This window comes from Anolis carolinensis, chromosome 1 (assembly GCF_035594765.1).
Source record: "Anolis carolinensis isolate JA03-04 chromosome 1, rAnoCar3.1.pri, whole genome shotgun sequence".
In the NCBI taxonomy this organism is placed as follows: Eukaryota; Metazoa; Chordata; class Lepidosauria; order Squamata; family Dactyloidae; genus Anolis; species Anolis carolinensis.
Genome location: NC_085841.1, coordinates 87,389,198 through 87,409,260, shown reverse-complemented (window position 1 = coordinate 87,409,260; position 20,063 = coordinate 87,389,198). Strand labels below are relative to the sequence as shown.

Below are 20,063 nucleotides of genomic sequence, written 5' to 3'. Positions count from 1 at the left end.
CTTCTTCAGTACCATAAAAAATCCAGATTATCTGCTTTGAATGGCATTATACGCCAGTGTAGACTCATATCATCCAGTTCAAAGCAGATAATGTTGATTATCTGATTTGATAATCTGGATTATATGGCAGTGTCGAAGGGGCCTGAGTTTACTATTAGAAAGGTGTCCTCCAATATATTACAGGATAGAATATTGAGGAACTGTAACTCCCAGTGTCCCCATGATTTCCTATACTTCCTAGAGCTGCTGGGATTTCCAGTTGAAGAACTGTGTGATTGTCATTTCTGTGTACTTAAAAAACAACAACAGCCCTATGTTGTTTAAACATCTGAATAATCTTGTGGCATGAAAGCAAAATATTACAAAATATGACTGTAATTGCCCCTATCTAGCAATATATAAACATGGAAGCTTTGACTTATGCAGGCAGTCCTCATGTTATGAACAACATAGGCTCTGTAGGTTTGGTATTAAGTTGAACAGGTACATTGTTCAAGTGTAACTCCAGCCAAAAATATATATATTCTTTATCTTTGTAGCATAGGGAGGAATCAACACCTCTGTGGTGTTTGCTTTATTGTCTGTGCCCCTGTTTAGAAGATTTTAACTCACTTTCTGTCCCTGGGATAATTGGATTTTGAAAAAGTTGTCTTGTTGTGGAAACAAGGATTGGTGATAAGGCTTCAGTGGAGACACCTTTTCCTCATGATAAAACTTTCATGGGTAGATGAAAGGGTAGATTCCTGTTGTCTCACCCCCATTCTTAACTATGAGTTATTTGCAAGTTGGACTGCCTGTACAAAGAATTCTCCTGTTCATGAGTTCAAATCAGACTTAAAGGTTTTTTAAAGTCTGTACATCAATCTCATAGATGAATTAATGAGGCCTAAAGACCCTGAGGAATCTGCATCTAGATCAGTGGTTCTCAACGTTTGGATCCCCAGATGTTTTGACCTACAACTCCCAGAAATACCAGCCAGTTTACCAGCTGTTAGGATTTCTGGGAGCTGAAGGCCAAAACATCTGGGGACCCACAGTTTGAGAACCACTAATCTAGATGAAATGACTCTTGGAGTCAATATGGCTTCCAAGAGAAGAACGTTCCACAGTTTGAGTGCCATGCCTGAGAAATCTCTCTCCCATGTCCCCATGTAATGTATTACCTCATTGATGGGACACAATGCAGTAGACCTGAATCTTCAGTTAGGCACCTACAGGCAAAGGTGCCACTTCAAGTTATCAAGGCCACAAGCCATTTAGAGCTTTAAGCCACTTTCTCCGTTTCTGTCATGTTCCTGAATCCCCAAATGGAAGTGCAGTACAACCCCTATATCCATGGAGCTGGCACCTATGGTTTCATTTAGTCATGTCCAACAAAATGTATCCCCTGTAGGCATTTTCTAAGTCCTCCAGAACAACTCTATGGTATTCTTGGGCCAGAAGTCCATGGTTTTACATATCCGTGCAAAGTTCTGGAATATATTCTCTGTGGATATGGGAGTCATACTATAACTTGTTTGTGAAAATGAATCTACTTCCAATTTGCAAATGTGTAAGTCTGACCATATAGGAGGGAGTTTTGTATCAGACAGTTAATTAGAAACATGGAAAGATAATGTTTGGCCTTCTTTGGGGAAAGAGCGTAGACTCTGTATCTGAGGATAAGAATTGGGATTAGTGTACCAGTTATGCCTTCCCTTTTTCACCAATCTTATCACCCTCCAGATGTAGAGAGAAACTGGGGCCCCATGAAATCCACATTGAACCAGATTATATGGCAGTGTGTACTTAGATAACCCAGCCGATATTGTGGATTATCTGCCTTGATATTCTGGATTATATGGCTGTGTGGAAGGGCCTTAAATGCACCTGGAAGCCTCCTATATAAATGCACTGGGAAGCCTCCTATATCTCCACCCAATTTAAATGTCTGCATTTAAAATATAAATGTTACATGTCTGTTTTATTTTGCAGGAGAAACACCTTGGCAAAATGAAGCATGTGCGTCTTTAAATGCTGCTCATTGCCCATCAGGGTAAGGATTTCACAGTTAAGTTTGGTAAATAAGTTATAAAAGAAGGATGTATTCTTTATTGTCTCCTCACACAAAGAGGCATTGTAAACAACAGGTGAGAAATGGCACTCTAAGCAGAAATAGCAGTGAAGAGGACCATATATGGGGAAGGCCAGCTTGTCCAAGTCAATGAAAAGTTTCAGTGAATGTTGATCGTTTACAGAATTCTTAACTGTACTGTTAGCTTCTTTTCTTTCAACACGGATTTGTCACTATTGTGCTACCATGATATCTTATTTTCAATGGCCAGCTCTATCAATAGGAAGAGTTAGGTAGCTACCTCAAGCAACTATGTTGGGGATGATGAAAGGGAACCAGATTGTTAATTATTTATTTATGTTCTTCGTAAGGAATTTACGACCAAGTATATGGAGAGCAGCTTGTGGGTTGCTCCAGTTTTTTTTAACCTCTGTGCCCAAAATAGCTTTGATTTGCCATTTGATATGTGTGGGTAGAAACAAATGTTTTATCTGCTGCCGTAGTTATGGATGCTTCCTCTGCAAACTAGGAAATCAGGTAAACTCTTCTTTCTAGTCACGAAGCAATCCATCCACTTTCCCTGCATCTAAAACAGGATGGAAAAAGTGCATTTCATTAAGTTTCATTCTCTCTCTTTTTTTGGTAGTCCACAAAGCTCCTAAGGAGACTCCAAACTCTCCAAACCTAATTTTAGATGTCTTTCAACCAGAAATCATTAAAAATGTTCAATAGCAGTTTGGCCCCTCATTAATCCTTAACTCACTTTATCCATCTGCATATCACCTGTGGACTTAAGCAATTTTCGTAGGCCCCCTCCACACAGCTGCATAACATCCATATTGAACTGGATTATATGGCAGTGTGGATTCAGGGCCCTTCCATACAGCCATATAACAAAGAATATCAAGGCAGATAATCCACAATATCTGCTTTAGCAATATTTGCTAAACTTGATTATCTGAGCTGGATTAAGGTAAAGGTAAAGGTTTCCCCCTGATATAAAGTCTAGTCGAGTCCAATTCTGGGGAGTGGTGCTCATCTCCATTTCTAAGCCAAAGAGCCAGCATTGTCTGTAGACACCTCCAAGGTCATGTGGCCAGCATGACTGCATGGAGCACCGTTACCTTCCCGCCAGAGCAGTACCTATTGATCTACTCACATTTGCATGTTTTCGAAATGCTAGGTTGGCAGAAACTGGGGCTAACAGTGGGAGCTCATCCTGCTCTCCGGGTTTGAACTGCCAACCTTTTGGTCAGCAAGTTCAGTAGCTCAGCAGTTTAACCTACTGTGCCACGGGGGGCTCCACGCTGGATTATCTGCCATATACAGTGTTCCCTCACTTATCACGGGGGTTAGGTTCCAGGACCACCCGCAATAAGTGAAAATCTGTGAAGTAGGGACGCTATATTTATTTTAATATTTATACTTTATTTTAGTAGTTATACACTATTTTAAGTCTGTATCAACCAATTGTGTGTTGAAAAATTGCCTCCTTCTCCTCCTGTTGCCGCTTGGGCTCCTTTTCTCTTCCTTCAGCTTCTCCTTCCTCCCTTCCTTGGGCTGTAAATTGTAATTTTTTCTAATTTATAATAGTCTTTTAGAGCTTATTGAAAAACCATGAAACAACGAATCCGTGAAAAGTGAACCGTAATCCAGTTCAATGTGAATTTTATATATCTGTGTGGAAGGGCCCTTAGACAATGGGTAAGAGTTGCTTTGCCATTGTATTCCTTTGAAATGTAGCCTGCAACACCTGGTATTCTTTGTGGTTCCCCATCTAAGTACCAATCAGATCTAACCCTGCTTAGCTTCCAAGATCTGGTGCAGATGGGGCCTTGGACTGTGGGAAGAACTAAGTTTTGCTAAACCAAATTGTCAGTCCTAAGATCACAGTCACAATGCTGGGACAGAGGCCAGGGTGAGGGTACTCTTTAAAAAAAATCAAGCATCCTTAGCATAAGAGGAGTTTGATTTCAGCAGAGCTTCTGGTGATGTAGCTTCAAGTAGTCTGGCTCTTGACCATTTTGGCCAATTAAAATTGTACCCTTATAGTCTGGTCCAAACAACATCAATCCACACAAACATGGATGGAAAAATAAACATTTAAACCTGTGTGATGTACTGTCAGCTTTTGTGATAAGAGAAGTTAGCTGGAATTCAATGGAAAACTCATTATAAAAGAATAAAAAATAATTAAATGGTGGTGGGGGGGAGAGTAGCAACTCTAAAAATATGCATGTTTATGGATCATGAGCTTTGAAGTTTAAACGTATGCATGTTATCTATGTGTGTGTTTTCAGTATGTATTTAAATGGTTTATTGCCCCTTAACCAGAGGTCACAATCCAATGGTCACATTTTACATCGATAACTTGTAATTATAGCTTTTGAATAAGTTAATGTATTATGAAAAGATAAAATAGTAGAAATATGTTCATATCATAGTGTAACTTGTGAATGGATTGTTTTTCTTTCTAGATCGTAACACTTTAGGATATAAAAGTCCAGATTTCCTATCTGCCACGCTACACACATTTAAATCACCAGAATATACAAATTCTTTAGATATGTTTTTATAAACTAGTGGCTGTTTGATTATTTGTACTAGTTAGCTCCTTTATTAGTTTCTCTATGAAAACTTTGAAAACCATATTTTAAAAAGTTAAAGATAGTTTAAAGGGATGTTTAAAAATTAACTCCATCCCTGATGATATAGGGAACTTTAGAGGAATTCATAATTAAGAGTTCTATGAGCTTTGTACTGGATAGAGTCAGGTTTGGGTTTTCAAGGCGAGGCATTTTTTCAAATGGAGAACTGACTTTTATTGCTCTTTCTGTACTGCATTTATTGTTCTCAGTGAGCTCAGGGCCATTGGGGTATAATCTGATAGTTTATGCATTCTTTCTCTGTATCACCTCAAAACAACAAACAGATAATCTAATTGTAAACAGTGTCACTTTCTTCTCCCTCAGCCCCTGCATACTTTTAAAGCCATTTTTATCATATGGAAAAAACCTTTGTTTCTGAAGGTTTGCACAAATAATTTTGTGCCTTTTTGGTTAATCCATCAAGATAGTACCGCAATAAGGACTTGGTAATTTAGCTTATGGTCAACATGGCTGCCTCTGTGTTTATACTAATATTGAATCACAGATGAAAGGGATCACAACATGCTTTTAGTCCATCTCCCTGCCATGTAGGAATCTACAACTAAAACATTCCTGAAAAAAAGGCAATCCAACTCTTTGTTAAGAATTTTAAAAAACACCAAAGAAGGGCTAATCATCCTTTGAGGTTATCTATTCTATGACTAAACAGCTGTTATAGTAAAAACATTATTCCAGTATTTAGGCAGAATCCTTTTTCTTGAAATTTGAGTCCTTTGGTTCATGTCTGAGGCAGCAATAAATTAATTTGTTCCAGCATCAGATTAAAGACATCAGTCCTATTGTCTTTTAAGTCTCTTCTTCTGCAAATTAATCATATATAGCCCCCTTAATCTATATATATATATATAAATGTTATGTACTTTTGGCCTAGAAGTAGGCAACAAAACTACACGACCCAGAACCACGAAACTTCACAACACAACACAACAACCTTGCTGCTAGGTTCCTACAACAAAACCCAACATCTGGAACGGAACCAGGACCCCAAAAATCCCAAAAACAGGAAAAAGCCATCTGCGCCTATGCCGCCGTGGCGGCGTGTGGCCATCACGCGCCCCCCCAACAGTTGCATGCGCGCTCGCCTATTCCTGCCGCCACAGCCATCCTCACAACCCATGCGAGAAAATAGAGAAGACGAATAAAGCGGCGCGTTACTCTCACTGATTCTTTGGTGCTTTTCTTCGCGGTTTCGTCAAAACCACCGCGTCCTTTGGAAGGCGGAGGGAATGACACACCACCCGGGAAGACAGCAAGTGCGGCGAAAGCGGCGATTGCGGCTCAACAAGGTGGACCCTGTGCGGGGAGGGGAGGGAGGGAAGGGGCCAGGAGAGCAAGGTAGCCTCCCAAACTGCAGGCTTCAAGACCCTGTGGGGGAGGGAGGGAGGAAAGGGGGTGGCGGGCACCTCTCAGGTGACAAAAGCCCGCACCCACACGAGGGACTGAAAATGGTGCTGACGGACGCACCATCCTCAAAACTGCGGCCCTTATGACCCTATCCACTGCCAAACTGCCATACATGTCTATGCCAGGCATCCTCACAGATTATGAGATCAGTTTAAAAACAGACAAGTGGGATATTTATTTCTATCTATCTCAGCAATTATATTCAGGATGGGACAACTCTTATCTGTCTGAGGCAACTGTGAATGTTCCACTTGGCCACCTTGATTAGCATTGAATGGCCTTGCACCTTCAAGGCCTGACTACTTCCTGCTTGGGAGGGGGAATCATTTGTTCGGAGATGTTAGCTGGCCCTCATTACATCATGTCTGGAATTCCCTGATTCCTCACTGCTATTCTTTATTTAACTGTCCTGATTTCACAGATTTTTTTTTAATACTGGGAGCCACATTTTGTTCATTCCAGGCAGACAGGAAGCATCCAGCCTTTGAAGCTAAAAGGTTATTCAGTGCCATTGCCAACATTCACACTTGCCTAAAGCAAACAACAGTTCTTTCTTCCACCATGGCCAATAAAAGAATACAAAAACAAATAATAAAAAAGAATAACAAAAACAATACAATAAATACAAATAATGAAATAAAAAATGAAAAAAACTAACAATAAATAATAACAAAATTAATACAATAAAATACTGTAATAAAATAAAATAACTAAAAATAATAATAAATAATAATAAAATATAATACATAAAATAATACAATACAATAAAATAAAACTAATAAAAAATTTAAAATAAAAAATCCACAACATTTTTTTACCAATACCACCAGACTATGCCACAGCAACGCGTGGCCGGGCACAGCTAGTTATTCTATATAGATCTTGATTTCTGGCTGTGACTATCATCCTCTGGACACATTCTAATTTGTCAATCTTTTTCTTGAACTCTGGTGCCCAAAACTAGACATATTACTGTAGCTGAGGGATAACCAAAGCTGAATTTGGCAATACTACCTTCTTCTGTCTGGATTCTTGCTGATGCAGCCCATAGTTGCATTGCCATTTTAGCTGTCACACCACACAATTGACTCATGTTTATCTCGTAATATTCGAAGACTTCCAGATCTGCTTTGATGTCATCTGCAAATTTAAGAAGTATGTTTTTTGTTTCATCATCCAAGGCATTTCTAAAGATGTAGAACAACATTAGGGCCAGGACAGAATGCTAGTCACTTGTCTTCAGGATGAACAGCAATGAGCAAGTACTCTTTGGGCTCAATCCAACTGATGGTAACACTATCTAGCCCACATTATGTCTGCTTGTTTCTAACAATATTATGGGAGACCATACTGAAATCAAGATATGCTACATCTACTGCACATTCCTGATCTACAAACTTGTAACTCTATCAAAAAAAAGTTTGATTTGACGTGGCTTATTTCAAGCATTGTAATAACAGCCTTATTTCTGATTGGACTGCCCTTAGTTTTATGAGCTTTTAAATATAGTTAGTAACACAATAGGTTATTTTTATAACAGTGTAATGAGTAACAACAGTCATGATTTGGCTTTTATAAAACATTGTAACAAGTAATATGAATGAAATGTTTTTAAAAGCTAACCTTCTAAACTTCACTTTAGGTGTTTATTATCCTATAATTGCCTGCGTTTGTTTCCAATTCACATGTGGATAGTTTTCAGCAAGAACTTACACCACGTGATTCATACCATATTTATTTCTTTGATGTTTCAGATATGATCAATCGCCACTTATTCTTTTTTCCATGGATGGCTTTAGGGCAGAATACTTGGAAACATGGAGTGCTTTACTGCCAAACATTGAAAGACTCAGTAAGTAATTGTATTCTTTTAAGGGATGTGTATGAGAATCACACACCCCTAAACTATAACTGCCAGAATAATAATACCAAATTGAAGTTTTATAATAATTAAGCATATTCTGTTGCAGAAAAATGTGGAATATATACAAAGTACATGAGAGCTTCTTACCCGACCAAAACTTTCACAAATCACTACACAATAGTTACAGTAAGTCGTTTTTCTATTTACCACTGCTATTAACTTCTTATAGCAGTGCACATAATAGATCCTAGAGTACTTATACCCTTTAAGATTAGCGCAAGTGATTCTCCTTACTTCAATGTGTGTTCTTTCTCCCACTGTACAGGGTTTATATCCAGAATCCCATGGCATAATTGACAACAATATGTATGATGTAAAGTTAAACCAGAATTTCTCACTTTCTGGGACTGCAAAGTCAAATCCTGCCTGGTGGAGTGGACAACCTGTAAGTAGTCTTTGAATCTAGATAGACCTATGTGGAATAGTCTAGCATGGCTCAGAATAAAGCAGATTTGGCTATTGAGTATTGTCAGTAAGGGCAAGGAAGTTGGAAATATAAGGCTAAACTGCACCATCAAACAGCTTTTATAAAATTATTTCATGCCTTCCAACATTTCACAGATGAAAACGGGGACTCGTTTAGCCAAACAACATCAGAGTTCGGTCAACATAACAAAAGGTATTGATGAGACAAGCTAAGAAAGGCTGCTGTAGTTTGTTTTTACCTTGAACCTACGGGGAAGAACAAGATCCTGCTTGCCTTCTTCCCTTTCCTCATATTGGGTCAGCTGAATGCAAAGTACTTTTGGACTCTGAACTCACTTTGGACTTTGAATCCAGTTTGCAGATCAGAAGAAGGAGGGAAATAATCTGGACATGTTAAAAGCAATTAGAAAAGTGGGACAAAAGAGGATTAATCACAACTGTTCTTGGCAAATCAAAACAGTTGGAGGGTGTGTGGTATCAGGAAAAAGAAGTGCTAGGATTTAAGCAACAGCACTGCTAAAGTTCTCCAAACATTGTTAACTTGTATCTGGTACTAGTGGTTAAGATCGGTGGAATAAGGTTTCCCATTTAGGACAGTGTTGTTCACGTCAGACTTCTTTTTTAGATACTAGAGTTAAAATACTGTGTTTCATTGATTCTAAGACACTTTCCAACCCATATAAACATTTCTAAAATGTGTTTTAGAAGTGAGGGTGCTATATATCTATCTATCTGTTGGTGATGTTGAAATCAATGTGCATCTTACAATTGATGGCATCTTAGAACTGAAAAAATATGGATAACTGAAGAGTTATAGCCTAGAGTATTTGTTAATCTTTTTTACATTCCATGCCATATTTTCCATTTTTTACCACAAACATAGATCGTGTGGTTTGCACTGAGTGTTTAGTTACTTCAGTATTGAGAAGCATGTTTCTTTCTTAATATACCCAAAACCCAAACCAAACAATGAGACAGAAGCAGACATTATGAAAATTAACAGCTTCGTAGAATCATGGGATGATTCAAAGCAGGTCTGTAGTTAGCCTCTGCCAACTCCATTTAATATTAAAAGGCTTTTACCAGTTTCCAACTGCCTGAGATGAACTTGACAAGCATTTAATAATAACAATTTCACCAATAAAAGCTATAATCTAAAACCCTCTGGTTTTAAGAGGGTTTCTATTGGATTGCATTGTTGAAATTAGTATCTTCAAATATTGAATCTCTATGGTTCTTGCAGATCTGGCATACAGCAATGTACCAAGGATTGAAAGCTGCCACCTACTTTTGGCCTGGATCTGATGTAAAAATCAATGAAACATTCCCTGATATATATATGGTATATAATGGGTAAGTCGAATGTGAAGTCTTTCATGGAAAAATAACTTATACCTGTGCTGTAATTACGTAGATCCAGATTAATGTACCTGAATACAGTTACTGGAATATAATTTAAAATTAAAAATATTTTTGAAATGCAGAAGTTTGCATTACATTTCTGGAATGATGACAGTGAATTAGCACTTCATTCATATTATAATCACATAACTTTCCTACTGCCCTGATTCCACAGGGATGGTCCCAATTAATCCTCTTTTGTTCCACTTTTCAGCTGCTTTAAAATGTCTTAGGGCCCTTCTACACTGCCAGATAATCAAAGCCCCAAGGGATGTAGACAGCAGAATGGCCAGGCCTGCTTTCGGTCGCCCTCTATCTTTTTCCATTTTAGCCGGGGAGTCAATTATAGTGTATCCATTGAAATCTATACGCCCTTTACTCCATGTCTCCTGAAGCGAGATCACATCAAACTTCCTCAAAAATTTGCTTACCCCTTCCTCTTTACTTCTGGTCTGCCATCCTGCTATGTTCCAAAATAGACAGTTCAGGTTAGATGATTTTGTTTGCACTCCTTTCACTTTTGGGACTGTTGGAGGTTGCGGAATGATGGACTGGGTGGGACGTGTTTCATTTTTTAGTATATTCCTGACTAGTCAGTGATCACCCTTAGAATGGCTCACTGGTTTTGTTTGTCGCCCTCCTCTAGCCCTTCCATAAGTCCTGTCCCTCTCTGCTAGATCCCCTATGCAATGTCCTGGCTCAGGTTGAATTTTATCCCCGTTGGTTATCCTGCTGAGAAGCTCTACCCGTAGCAAAGTCAGTCTGTCTATTATTTCCCTTTGACTTAATTGTGGCAAGCATTGGAATGTTTCCAGCAGGTCACTTTCCTCATCTATGTATAGCTCACTAAAGGGTGTTTCAGTGATGAGCCAATTGGGCACTGATTCCAGCTGCTTTGCTAGAGGGAACTGTTTTAGAGGTTTAGGGGTATCTGTTAGATCTATGAGATTGGCTTCATTGCAATGGATTTGGTTAGACCTGGAGAGTTGTTTAGGTTCCTGTTTGAATAGTGGGAAGGGAGGGGAGCTGTTAATAAAGTACCGAGAGATGGACATCCCGAGCTCCATAAGTTTTTCCTTAAGGCAATACAGTTTGTTAGTTACTTGCTTGTTTGTACATGTTACAACTGCCCTTGCATGTGAGTAGTTGTAAAAGAGGTATTCTATCTGGGTTATTTCAGCTAGACTAATGGCATTGCACCCCACAACTTCTAAAACCCTTAGAAGGTGGCCTTTCCTTTCTGTGGGTGAGAGGAGGCCCTGGGGCTTAGGGTAGTTAGAGATCACCAACTTGTTTGGCACAAGTATCATCTCCCAATCCCCCACATCTGGAACATCAAAGTTCTTTACCCATTTCTTTTCATTGTTGTCCTTGTTTTCCTTTCCTTTAGCAAAGACGGTTTCCCAGGGATCCTGTATGACTTGTGGGTCTGCTAGTATTGCTGGGTCACACAGGAGGGGTGTCGCTTGATTGACTTCCAGGACATCAAGAACTGTTCTTGGCTCGATCTGATTTATTGATGTCTCGTTTTTAGATTCCGGTTTACGATTTATTTTGTCTTTCTTATCTTTAGGGGGCTTCGCAGTAGTACCTTGATCTTTCTTCTTATCTGTGTGTTTATACTTGAGGATCTTTTGAGAGTTTAAATTTGATTGTTTTACTGTGGATGTGGACACTTTCTTCCTTTCTTGATCTTTTTGAAAACTTCTGCATTTGTACTTTATCCTTTTGTGAGCCTTGCTGTGTTTGGGGGAACTTATTATGTTGTTGTTTTTGTTCCTTGCCTTTTTTCCAAGATGCCCTTTTGTGCTGGAGTCGTTGACCTCCGTGTCTTGATTTAAAGTTGGGAAGGTTTTCACCTTGCTTGCTTCCTGTTTGACCATAAATTGTGTTATTGTAATCAGGAGGGCATTGGTTTCTGCAAGGTAAATCTTGATAGCCTGAATATCAGCGTTCAAACTGGTTAATTGATTGACCAGATCCTCTGCAATGAGTGGTTTTTTGAAGGCCTCTGATGTTAGATTTGTCTCTAGATCGCCTTCTGTTATATTCATAGGGACCTCAACCACGTCTTCATTGGGGGAATGTTAAAACATGCCTCCTGTGCCCTCTCCTACTATCCAGATTAACCAAATTGTCAGTAGCGAAAGCAAACTCCTCAGCAATACTTATGCCTGAGTTCTCATAAGGATTAAAAATTACCCGACAGTGATCTAGGGTCCAGTTGAGAGGCAAAACTGAGGGGGTGTTCTGTTCTTGCTCCAGCTCCTGCATTTTGACTATGGGAGAGAAGTAAGTTTTTATCTCTGTTTGTTTTGTTTTCTTTCTTTTCCCAAACGGGGGAGATGAGATTAGCGGAGACAGGGATTTGTCACTGTTTCTGTAGGTCTGTCTTGTTCTGATTACCATGGTTCTTTTAAAATGGAGTCACAGAGTCTTTAAGCAACCAAAAGTTTTAGGTACTAGTTAAAAACTGTTAGTTGGTATTTGATAGAGATTGCTGCAATGACTTTGATAAAGCACGCCAATATATCTTGATATGTTTTAATACTTGGCCTTTATCTGCAGTCCTTATATCATTTGCTGTTTTGTTCCCTTGCAGTTTGTACCTATTTAGTAGAGATTAGTGCTTTGAAAGAGCTCTGAAGTAAAAACAGCTCAAAGAGTGTTCCTTGAGTCAGCAGCCTTGAGTAGTAGAGGGCTCTTTGCTTCCTAGTATGTACTCCAGGGTAGCAGCCAGCAAACAAAAGGAGACCAGATAAGAAAAAAAAAGTAAAAAGTAAAAAAAAATTATAAAAAAATCTTTGGAAACCTGGAGCACTGCAAGCTTTCCAGCCAGCCGGGAAGAAAGCAGTTTGAGGCAAGCAGAGATTCAGCAATGTGATCCTCTTCTTACCTTCCCTCCTTCAAGGGAGGCTTAGGCTTAGGTGTTTTCCAAACAGTTGCCGATAAAATCTTTAAAACTGCATTAGCTTCATATGAACAGTCTTTAGTAGAAGCAAGGAGTTCAAGGGCAACAGTCTTCAATTAAAATTGAGAGTTTAAGATAATATAAAAGCAATAAGATAACAGCTTCAGAACTTGCCCTTGAGCTCGGCTGACGCTGCTCCTCCCGTTGCTCCACCGGAAGTCAGATAATCAAAGCAGAAAATCCACACTATCTGATTTTACGCTGCCATATAATCTAGTTCAAAGCAGATAATCTGGATTTTATACAGCTGTGTCGAAGGGGTCTTAGTTTTTCTCTCCTCCTCCCTCGGCTTACTTCTATTGCCCCTGAGTTCAAAGTGCAAAAGTAGCTTCCATTCACTTGGGGAGAGGGGCAGAATTTTGCCTTTACCAGTAGGCTCAGACAAAGATAAAACTTCTGCATTCTCTCCTAGTTTGTGTGTCCCCATTTTCATCTGTGAAATGCTGTAGGGTATGTGATTATTTAGCAAACACTATGCAAAAAGATCGTTAGTTGCTCGTTTGAAATAAACTTCCAGAATGGACTTAGGAAGTATAGTCTTTAAAAAATAACTCTTCCAAGCTCTAAAACATATTTAGTGAAAACCATCGCTCTTGCTGGTGTCAGGACTAAAGAATCTACCTTGCTTGTAATGCAAGGATCCTCAAACTTTTAAACCAGGGGGCCGATTCGTGGTCCTTCAGACTGTTGGAGGGGAAGATGGACAATAGTTTTAAAAAAATGAAAGGGATCCTTTCTCCAGAATGCTCATGATCTTAAGCAGAATCAAGGGGCACTCCAGGTTTTTTGGAGTGCAATTTCCATCAGTTCTAGTATAGTCAATGGAGGAGAATGATGGGAGAAGTAGTCCAGCAACATTGGGAAGTACAGACATTCTTGTTTTCAGGAGGCCATTGCAACCTCTAATGTAATTTTGCCTTTCTGGTTTAATCTGAAGCAGAGAATAGCCAACACAAAAAATGAATTTAACTTAATGTTCTAAAGCAAGGGTCCTCAAAGATTTTAAGCAAAAAGCTGTTTCATGGTTCCTCTGACTGTTGGGGGGCTGTGTTGCCAGGAAAACAGTCCGTACTAAACTTAAAGTCCAGCTGCAGTCCCCAGGGTTGCAGAAGGCTTGCAAAAAAGAAAATACTTTACTCTTTCCAGTAGATGAAATAAACAGCATTCTCCAAATACAGCAGAAAATACAATCATTCAGTATGCAAAAGAAAATACAGCTTAATTCAGCTTTGCAAACTTACGTACAGAACAAGTGATCCTTCCCAGAGCGCATAGCACCTGCAGGAAAAAGAGAGTTCTGCACTCACAGGAAGAGTTTATAAAGAGCTCCAAATGGTATATTGTGACCTCTGTTGTTGTACCATACTGATTGTAGTAAGAGAAATCACTTGCCTTTATTGACACACACAAGGCACCTGCGATAAACTTAATGCTGATCCTCATTTTGCCCAAAATAGAAACAGTTTTAATCCATTAATTTACCCAAAGATTTTTTGTCAATGCCATTGATCTATTGCACTGGATTTTTTAAAAATTGCCTAATTTTTTATTTTCTTTCATATAGATCAGTTGCATTTGAAGCAAGAGTTTCAGAATTGCTGAGATGGCTTGATAGGCCCAAGTCTGAGAGGTAACTGCCAAGGAAACTTTGAAATTTGACTCAAAGTGTTGCTTCTGTTCTCATGAGATGTCAATCAATTCCAATCAAAGACTGCATTTCCCTGTTTCCTTCCTGTTTTGTCTCTCAGCCAGACCTTTGATACTCACCTGACTTCCTTTAGGAACATAATTAATCCTAGCCAAAGCAAATGCAGTGTAGTAGTTGGAGGGTTGACCCATGGCTCTGGGAACCATGATTTGAATCCCCACTCAGCATGGAAACCCACCAAGTGATTTTGACCAAGTCACACTCTCAGCCTCAGAGGAAGAAAGGCAAAACCCATTCTGAAGAAATCTTAAAAAAAAACCTTGTCATAGAGTTGCCATAAGTCAGAAATGACTTGAAGTCTCACAAAAACACAAAAACTCTGAATATGAATCCAAAATCTCAAAAGGTAAAAACAAAAAACTGTAATCCAGGGGTTTCAACAATTAAACCAAAACTATAGCCAAAGGCTTGAAAACCTGTACAAAACTATAATCCAAAGGTTTGAAAACTTGAACCAAGAATTGTAATCCAAATTACATTCTTCTGTCACCAGACATGGAGAAAGTTATTTTCTGAAAAGCAAAGGGTCTCCTGTGTTAAAATTGTCCAGATTGCACTGAGAGGCCTCTGCTCTCCTGCTGGTGGCTAGGGCTACAGGTTTAAAGAAAACAATAAATCTTAACTGAGAATGCACAATTCTGCCACTTCTTTTGCAGAATGGCTAGTGGGGTCCTCTTTCATGTGGTCACAATGTTCTTTCCCTTTGAACCATAGGCCCGATTTCTATACATTGTATATTGAGGAACCTGACAAAGCTGGACACAAATATGGACCAGTTAGTGGAGGAGTAAGCCTTGATTCTTGTTTTCTTTTCATTCTACTTATTTCTTATTTATTTGCATGATGTTATAATTATATTACATATTTTACTATAAAGATGAATTAATACTTTCTGGCTGTATTGTCTTGTAAAAGTGAAGAGGAGCAACTGTAATTTTTCTAGAGATGGAATACTGAAATTCAGACAGTAAGGAAATGCAATATTCCAGAAGTGCTGCCTAGTGAAAAGGTTTTTGGATTTCCTGAAATAACAGAGTAATATCAACAATAGTTATTGTTTAGAAAGAGCTGTTGTACAATCTGAACAGTGTTATTTGATGAAAAGTTGGCAACAAAACATTGTCCTTCCTTAATAGATAAGTCCTGTCTTTTATATGCATTCATTTTCATCCCTTACTGGGGTATGAATATGACAGAATTTGTAAACTGAACTAAGCTCTTTGAGCTCAGAATTAGACCATAGGTTTTGAGTATGAGGAATCTGTGCACTGAATTTACCATTAGAACCATTGAAGTTGTTATTTGAGAAAGTTGTTTGTCTCCCACTCAGTTAAAACTGTGAATTGTATCTTTTCTTCTTCTGTGTAGACCATTCAGGCCTTGCAATTGGCAGACCGGACCCTGGGAATGTTAATGGAAGGTCTAAAACAGAGAAACCTCCACAACTGTGTCAACCTCATAATTCTGGCTGATCATGGTATAAATGTTTTATTATGTTGTATCTTGAATGCTTTGCTGTTGATCTTAAAAATTAAATATGTACTCATTTTAATATTTCTTTTTCCTTTATTTAGGCATGGATAAGACATTCTGCAACAAGATGGAATATATGACAGATTATTTTGATAAAATTAATTTTTATATGTATGAAGGACCAGCACCTCGTATCCGAACAAGAAATATTCCAAAAGACTTCTTTACCTGTAAGTCTGGATCATAGATTCTTGGATTCCTGGCGATTGAGACAATTTTATAGGTCTGGACAATCTTAAGCAATCCGACATGGGGGTCGGCAAGTGGGACAGGAAATGGAAACACAATTATGTCCATTGGATGCAATTCATGGAAACTCATAATTAATATGAGTTTTCATGAACAAAGGAAACCCATATTAATTAATCAAGTGACATATCCATTTTTAGATATAATTGCTTGTTCGTAATCTAGGAGATACATGCTGAATCCAAATTTTGATACCTGTAACTATGCTGACTGGAAAGGAATTCCCTATCTCTTCCTCTCAACAGAGTTGTAGGAACATTGTGAGGCATAATGTAGGGAGAGAGAAAATCCTCCTTAACTGGGCTAATGTGTTTTTCATCCGTGGAACTCTGCCATTGATGGAGGGCAGGCTCTTGATCCAACCCATAGACTGTATGGTATTTTACCATTCATGTTGAATATAAGCCCAGTAAGAACCAAAATAGATGTGATGTCTGAAATATGTAAGTTTTCCTTCCTGTCAAAACTACAACAAGAGATTTTAGATGAAGCCCATGCTACGGAAAGAGAATATTTTACTCCAGCATTGATTATTGAATCCAAATCACTCTTCCCTCATCCTTCAGGGTTACAATTAGCTGTGAGACAGGAAAAAAATGGGAACAGATACGTTTTTTGTATGTGTTTTCCACTTTCTCTGCTGCTAGTAACACCTTAATAACTCATCTTTCTAAAGGAGTCTATAGAAGAGGTTGAATCTCATAGACATGATGGAGTGCACCTGGAATTGATAGAGTTCTATTATACATACCTAAAATATGTGCCTGGTGATGCTATCTTGAGTATAACCAATTTTTATTTTCTTCCAAACAGTTGATTCAGAAGGAATAGTTAAAAACCTTACAGTGAGTAAGCTTTTAAGATATCTCTTCCCCTTAGCAGCAATCATTTTATTGCTGAGTTATTGCTCCTAAAGTGTGTCATTTTTGCAGTAGGTCCACATTGTTTCTTTTGTGAGATGTGTTATGTACTACTTGTATAACTATTGGAACAAACCTTTTAATGGGTTTAGGGAAAATGTCAAAGTGTCTGAAGATTCTAGCACCGTGCCCTCACAGTTAAGGAAATGGTCTGCTGTCTTTTATGCACAAAAGACCCGTGCCTCTAGAATTTATTTCAAGTAGATAAAGCTTTCTTGAACTTCCAGTTTGAGGCAGAAAAACCTAAGCTACAGTTATATAAACATGTAATGGGTACCATTATGTAGATTAAAATCAGAGAGATCCCGTTTGCATAAATGAATGTTCTGAATCTGAAATGAAAAGGGTTTATGAAAGAACTTACCATTAGAAATCTTTCTAAAACCCAAGCAAGCAGACTCAATAAATAATGCATGTAGCTACATTGTCTTCTGTTTACATTTTGATAACTGTATGCAGTCTTCCATTCTGGAAATCCCACATATGCACTTTACTATTTTCAGTGCCGAAAACCAGATCAGCACTTCAAAGCCTACTTGACTCGAGACTTACCAAAACGATTACATTATGTCAACAACATTCGTATTGACAAAGTTCATCTTATGGTGGATCGGCAATGGTTGGCTGTGAGGTATGAGCTATGGGATTAATAAGTGGACATATAGCCAGGGTTGGTTGTTGGGATAGGATTGCTCAGATTTGGGGGTTACAATTTAGGGACAACAAATAGTAATATATATATATATGTATAGACATACACACACCCATTTATTAATTTCACTCTATAACCAGCTCTACTGTCAATGCTCTAGGAACTTTAATATTAATATTTAACATTCTACATTAAAATGGGAGCAGGGGAATATCCCTAAGAAGTCTCTTTCTCTTTGGTGTATTCTTGCAGAAATTGACACCAGTCCGTTATTTTTTGTGTGTAGATGGTGACAAATTCTAAAGTATCTTTCCCCTGACCTTTCAGATATATGATAAATAAACAAATGGACCTTTATGTTGTAGTGGTTCCAGTGTCTGATGGTGGCTTCTGTATCACTGCTCTAGATTTTAGTCTGAATTTTAAAGTATCAATCCAAGAACTTCAACTCTCTGCCCCAAATAGTTTCAGAATTTTGGATATCTCGCTTAAGGTTTGGTCTAAACCACAGAGCAGATCCATTGCCCTGCTGATTTGGGAGCTATCAAATGTCATTCAGTGGTCTTCTTGCATTGGTTTCTCCTAGAGGTCTCTGTGTGATGCCATTTTTTATATTATTTTTAAAAACTGTTTTATCTTTCTTTAATGATAATCTAGATAAATGCCCAAATCAAGAGGTACCACATCTGCACAAAGGCTCCAATGTGCAGGTGTACAACTTATTTCCCTATAGACTTTAAAATTGGGCCCATTATTCATCCAAGAAGTGATATGCATGAGGAGTATGCCTTCAAAGCAGGTTACCATTTTAAAACCAAATGAACAATATGTAACCTATATACAAAAGGATAGTTAAAAGAAATTAAAGGACAAGGAATTCCCTGGATATATGTGAAAACACAGAATTCTGGGTTACAGTTCAAATGTTTGAAGTACAGCTTTACTGGAGCTAAATCCAATAGCTGAGTGGATCAAACTATTTTTATTTTGGTTTTCTCATATATTTTTTGCCTCAGTTGATGGCCTTTTCATGCAGCCAACCCTTTAAAATCATAGGTTTTTGGCATCTTAAGGTTTTAACACATTTTTCATACAACCGTTGCTTTCATTTTTCTTACTATGCTGCTGCTTGTAGTTCTTGAGCAGGGATTGGAAATATGAGGCAATCTAGATGTTGGGTTGCAGTTCCCAGTTGTTGTGTTGGCAGAATCTTTTGGAAATTGCAGCCAAGAAGTATGTAATGTTTCCCAAAAATGAGTGGCCTCATAGGATGATGCAACTGATCACCATGATTTATATGTCATCTTTATGCACACTTTTTTTTATTTCCTTCTCACTCCTAACAGACAGATGTGTGGAGAGAGAGTTGAGTATTATTCCATGACTTGAGTTGAAAGCCAGATTCTGTATAATTGAAGTGTGAACCCGGGTGAACGTTCCCCTTAGGTCACATATGGTTGCAAAATCTCGAAGCTTGGCCTTGAGACTCAGAATGTAAACCTTCTCCAGTTTTCAGGGTGAGGGAAGTAATCTCTGGACAAAAATGAATAGGACAAATCTTTCTTTTTTTGTACAAGATATATATATTTGCCATTTGTTAGGTTTGATGTTCCTTATTTGAATTATGTATACTGCACAGAGGCAGTTGATGCTTAATAATGTTTAAAGACATTTTAAAGGCCTGCCTTCTGTGATTTCCCATGGGTCATCTGTAGGTGTCAGATCCTGAACTCTCAGGATCTGGGATAGTCCTGATTTGGAAGCCCTAATTTAGCCACAGTACCCTAGTACCCTCATTAAGAATAATTAACATTTTCGCCAATATGTATGCACATGAACCCCACATTTTAAATTATTGCATGATGCATCATTGGAGAAGTGTGTGTGGATGTGCATTTGCCTGCAATAGAGGTAAGTGGGGATAAGGACCAGATTCTTTCCAGATGACAATATCTCTTCCGTCAGTCTTTTTTTAAAGCCCTAGAAACGGGATACTTAAAGATTGTTCCCAGAAGAATAAACCCAAGTGTTTATCTTTCAAAGCCAACAAAGTGTCTTTACTCCTACTGGAAGAGAAATTATATGTAGGTGGATACTAACATGTGGGGAAGAACATGACTTTTTCATTTGTTATAAAGACATTTAAACACACA

The 20,063-nt window shown here is 38.3% G+C and overlaps 1 protein-coding gene and 1 long non-coding RNA gene across 3 annotated transcripts in view; one reads left to right on the top strand and one right to left on the bottom strand.

Annotated features, from left to right (window-relative positions):
- The window catches only part of enpp3 (ectonucleotide pyrophosphatase/phosphodiesterase 3), an 88,172-nt gene that overhangs the window by 32,733 nt on the left and 35,376 nt on the right, over nt 1-20,063 (top strand). The window contains exons 5-15 of one of the 2 annotated variants that reach the window (XM_008122374.3): nt 1,975-2,035; nt 7,881-7,978; nt 8,097-8,176; nt 8,316-8,435; nt 9,720-9,829; nt 14,413-14,478; nt 15,271-15,343; nt 15,925-16,033; nt 16,131-16,259; nt 17,152-17,183; nt 17,762-17,889. In XM_008122374.3, the coding sequence (XP_008120581.1) occupies nt 1,975-2,035; nt 7,881-7,978; nt 8,097-8,176; nt 8,316-8,435; nt 9,720-9,829; nt 14,413-14,478; nt 15,271-15,343; nt 15,925-16,033; nt 16,131-16,259; nt 17,152-17,183; nt 17,762-17,889 (1,006 nt within the window). Of the gene's footprint in view, nt 1-1,974; nt 2,036-5,796; nt 6,009-7,880; nt 7,979-8,096; nt 8,177-8,315; nt 8,436-9,719; nt 9,830-14,412; nt 14,479-15,270; nt 15,344-15,924; nt 16,034-16,130; nt 16,260-17,151; nt 17,184-17,761; nt 17,890-20,063 lie in introns of those variants that run through there. The other variant, XM_062978604.1, reaches the window with a different exon arrangement.
- On the bottom strand, nt 1,279-14,190 carry LOC103281230 (uncharacterized). Its single transcript, XR_507612.3, has 3 exons — nt 14,094-14,190; nt 7,141-7,266; nt 1,279-2,639 (listed from the first exon to the last, which is right to left on the bottom strand). It is a non-coding gene; the product is annotated as an uncharacterized LOC103281230 (long non-coding RNA).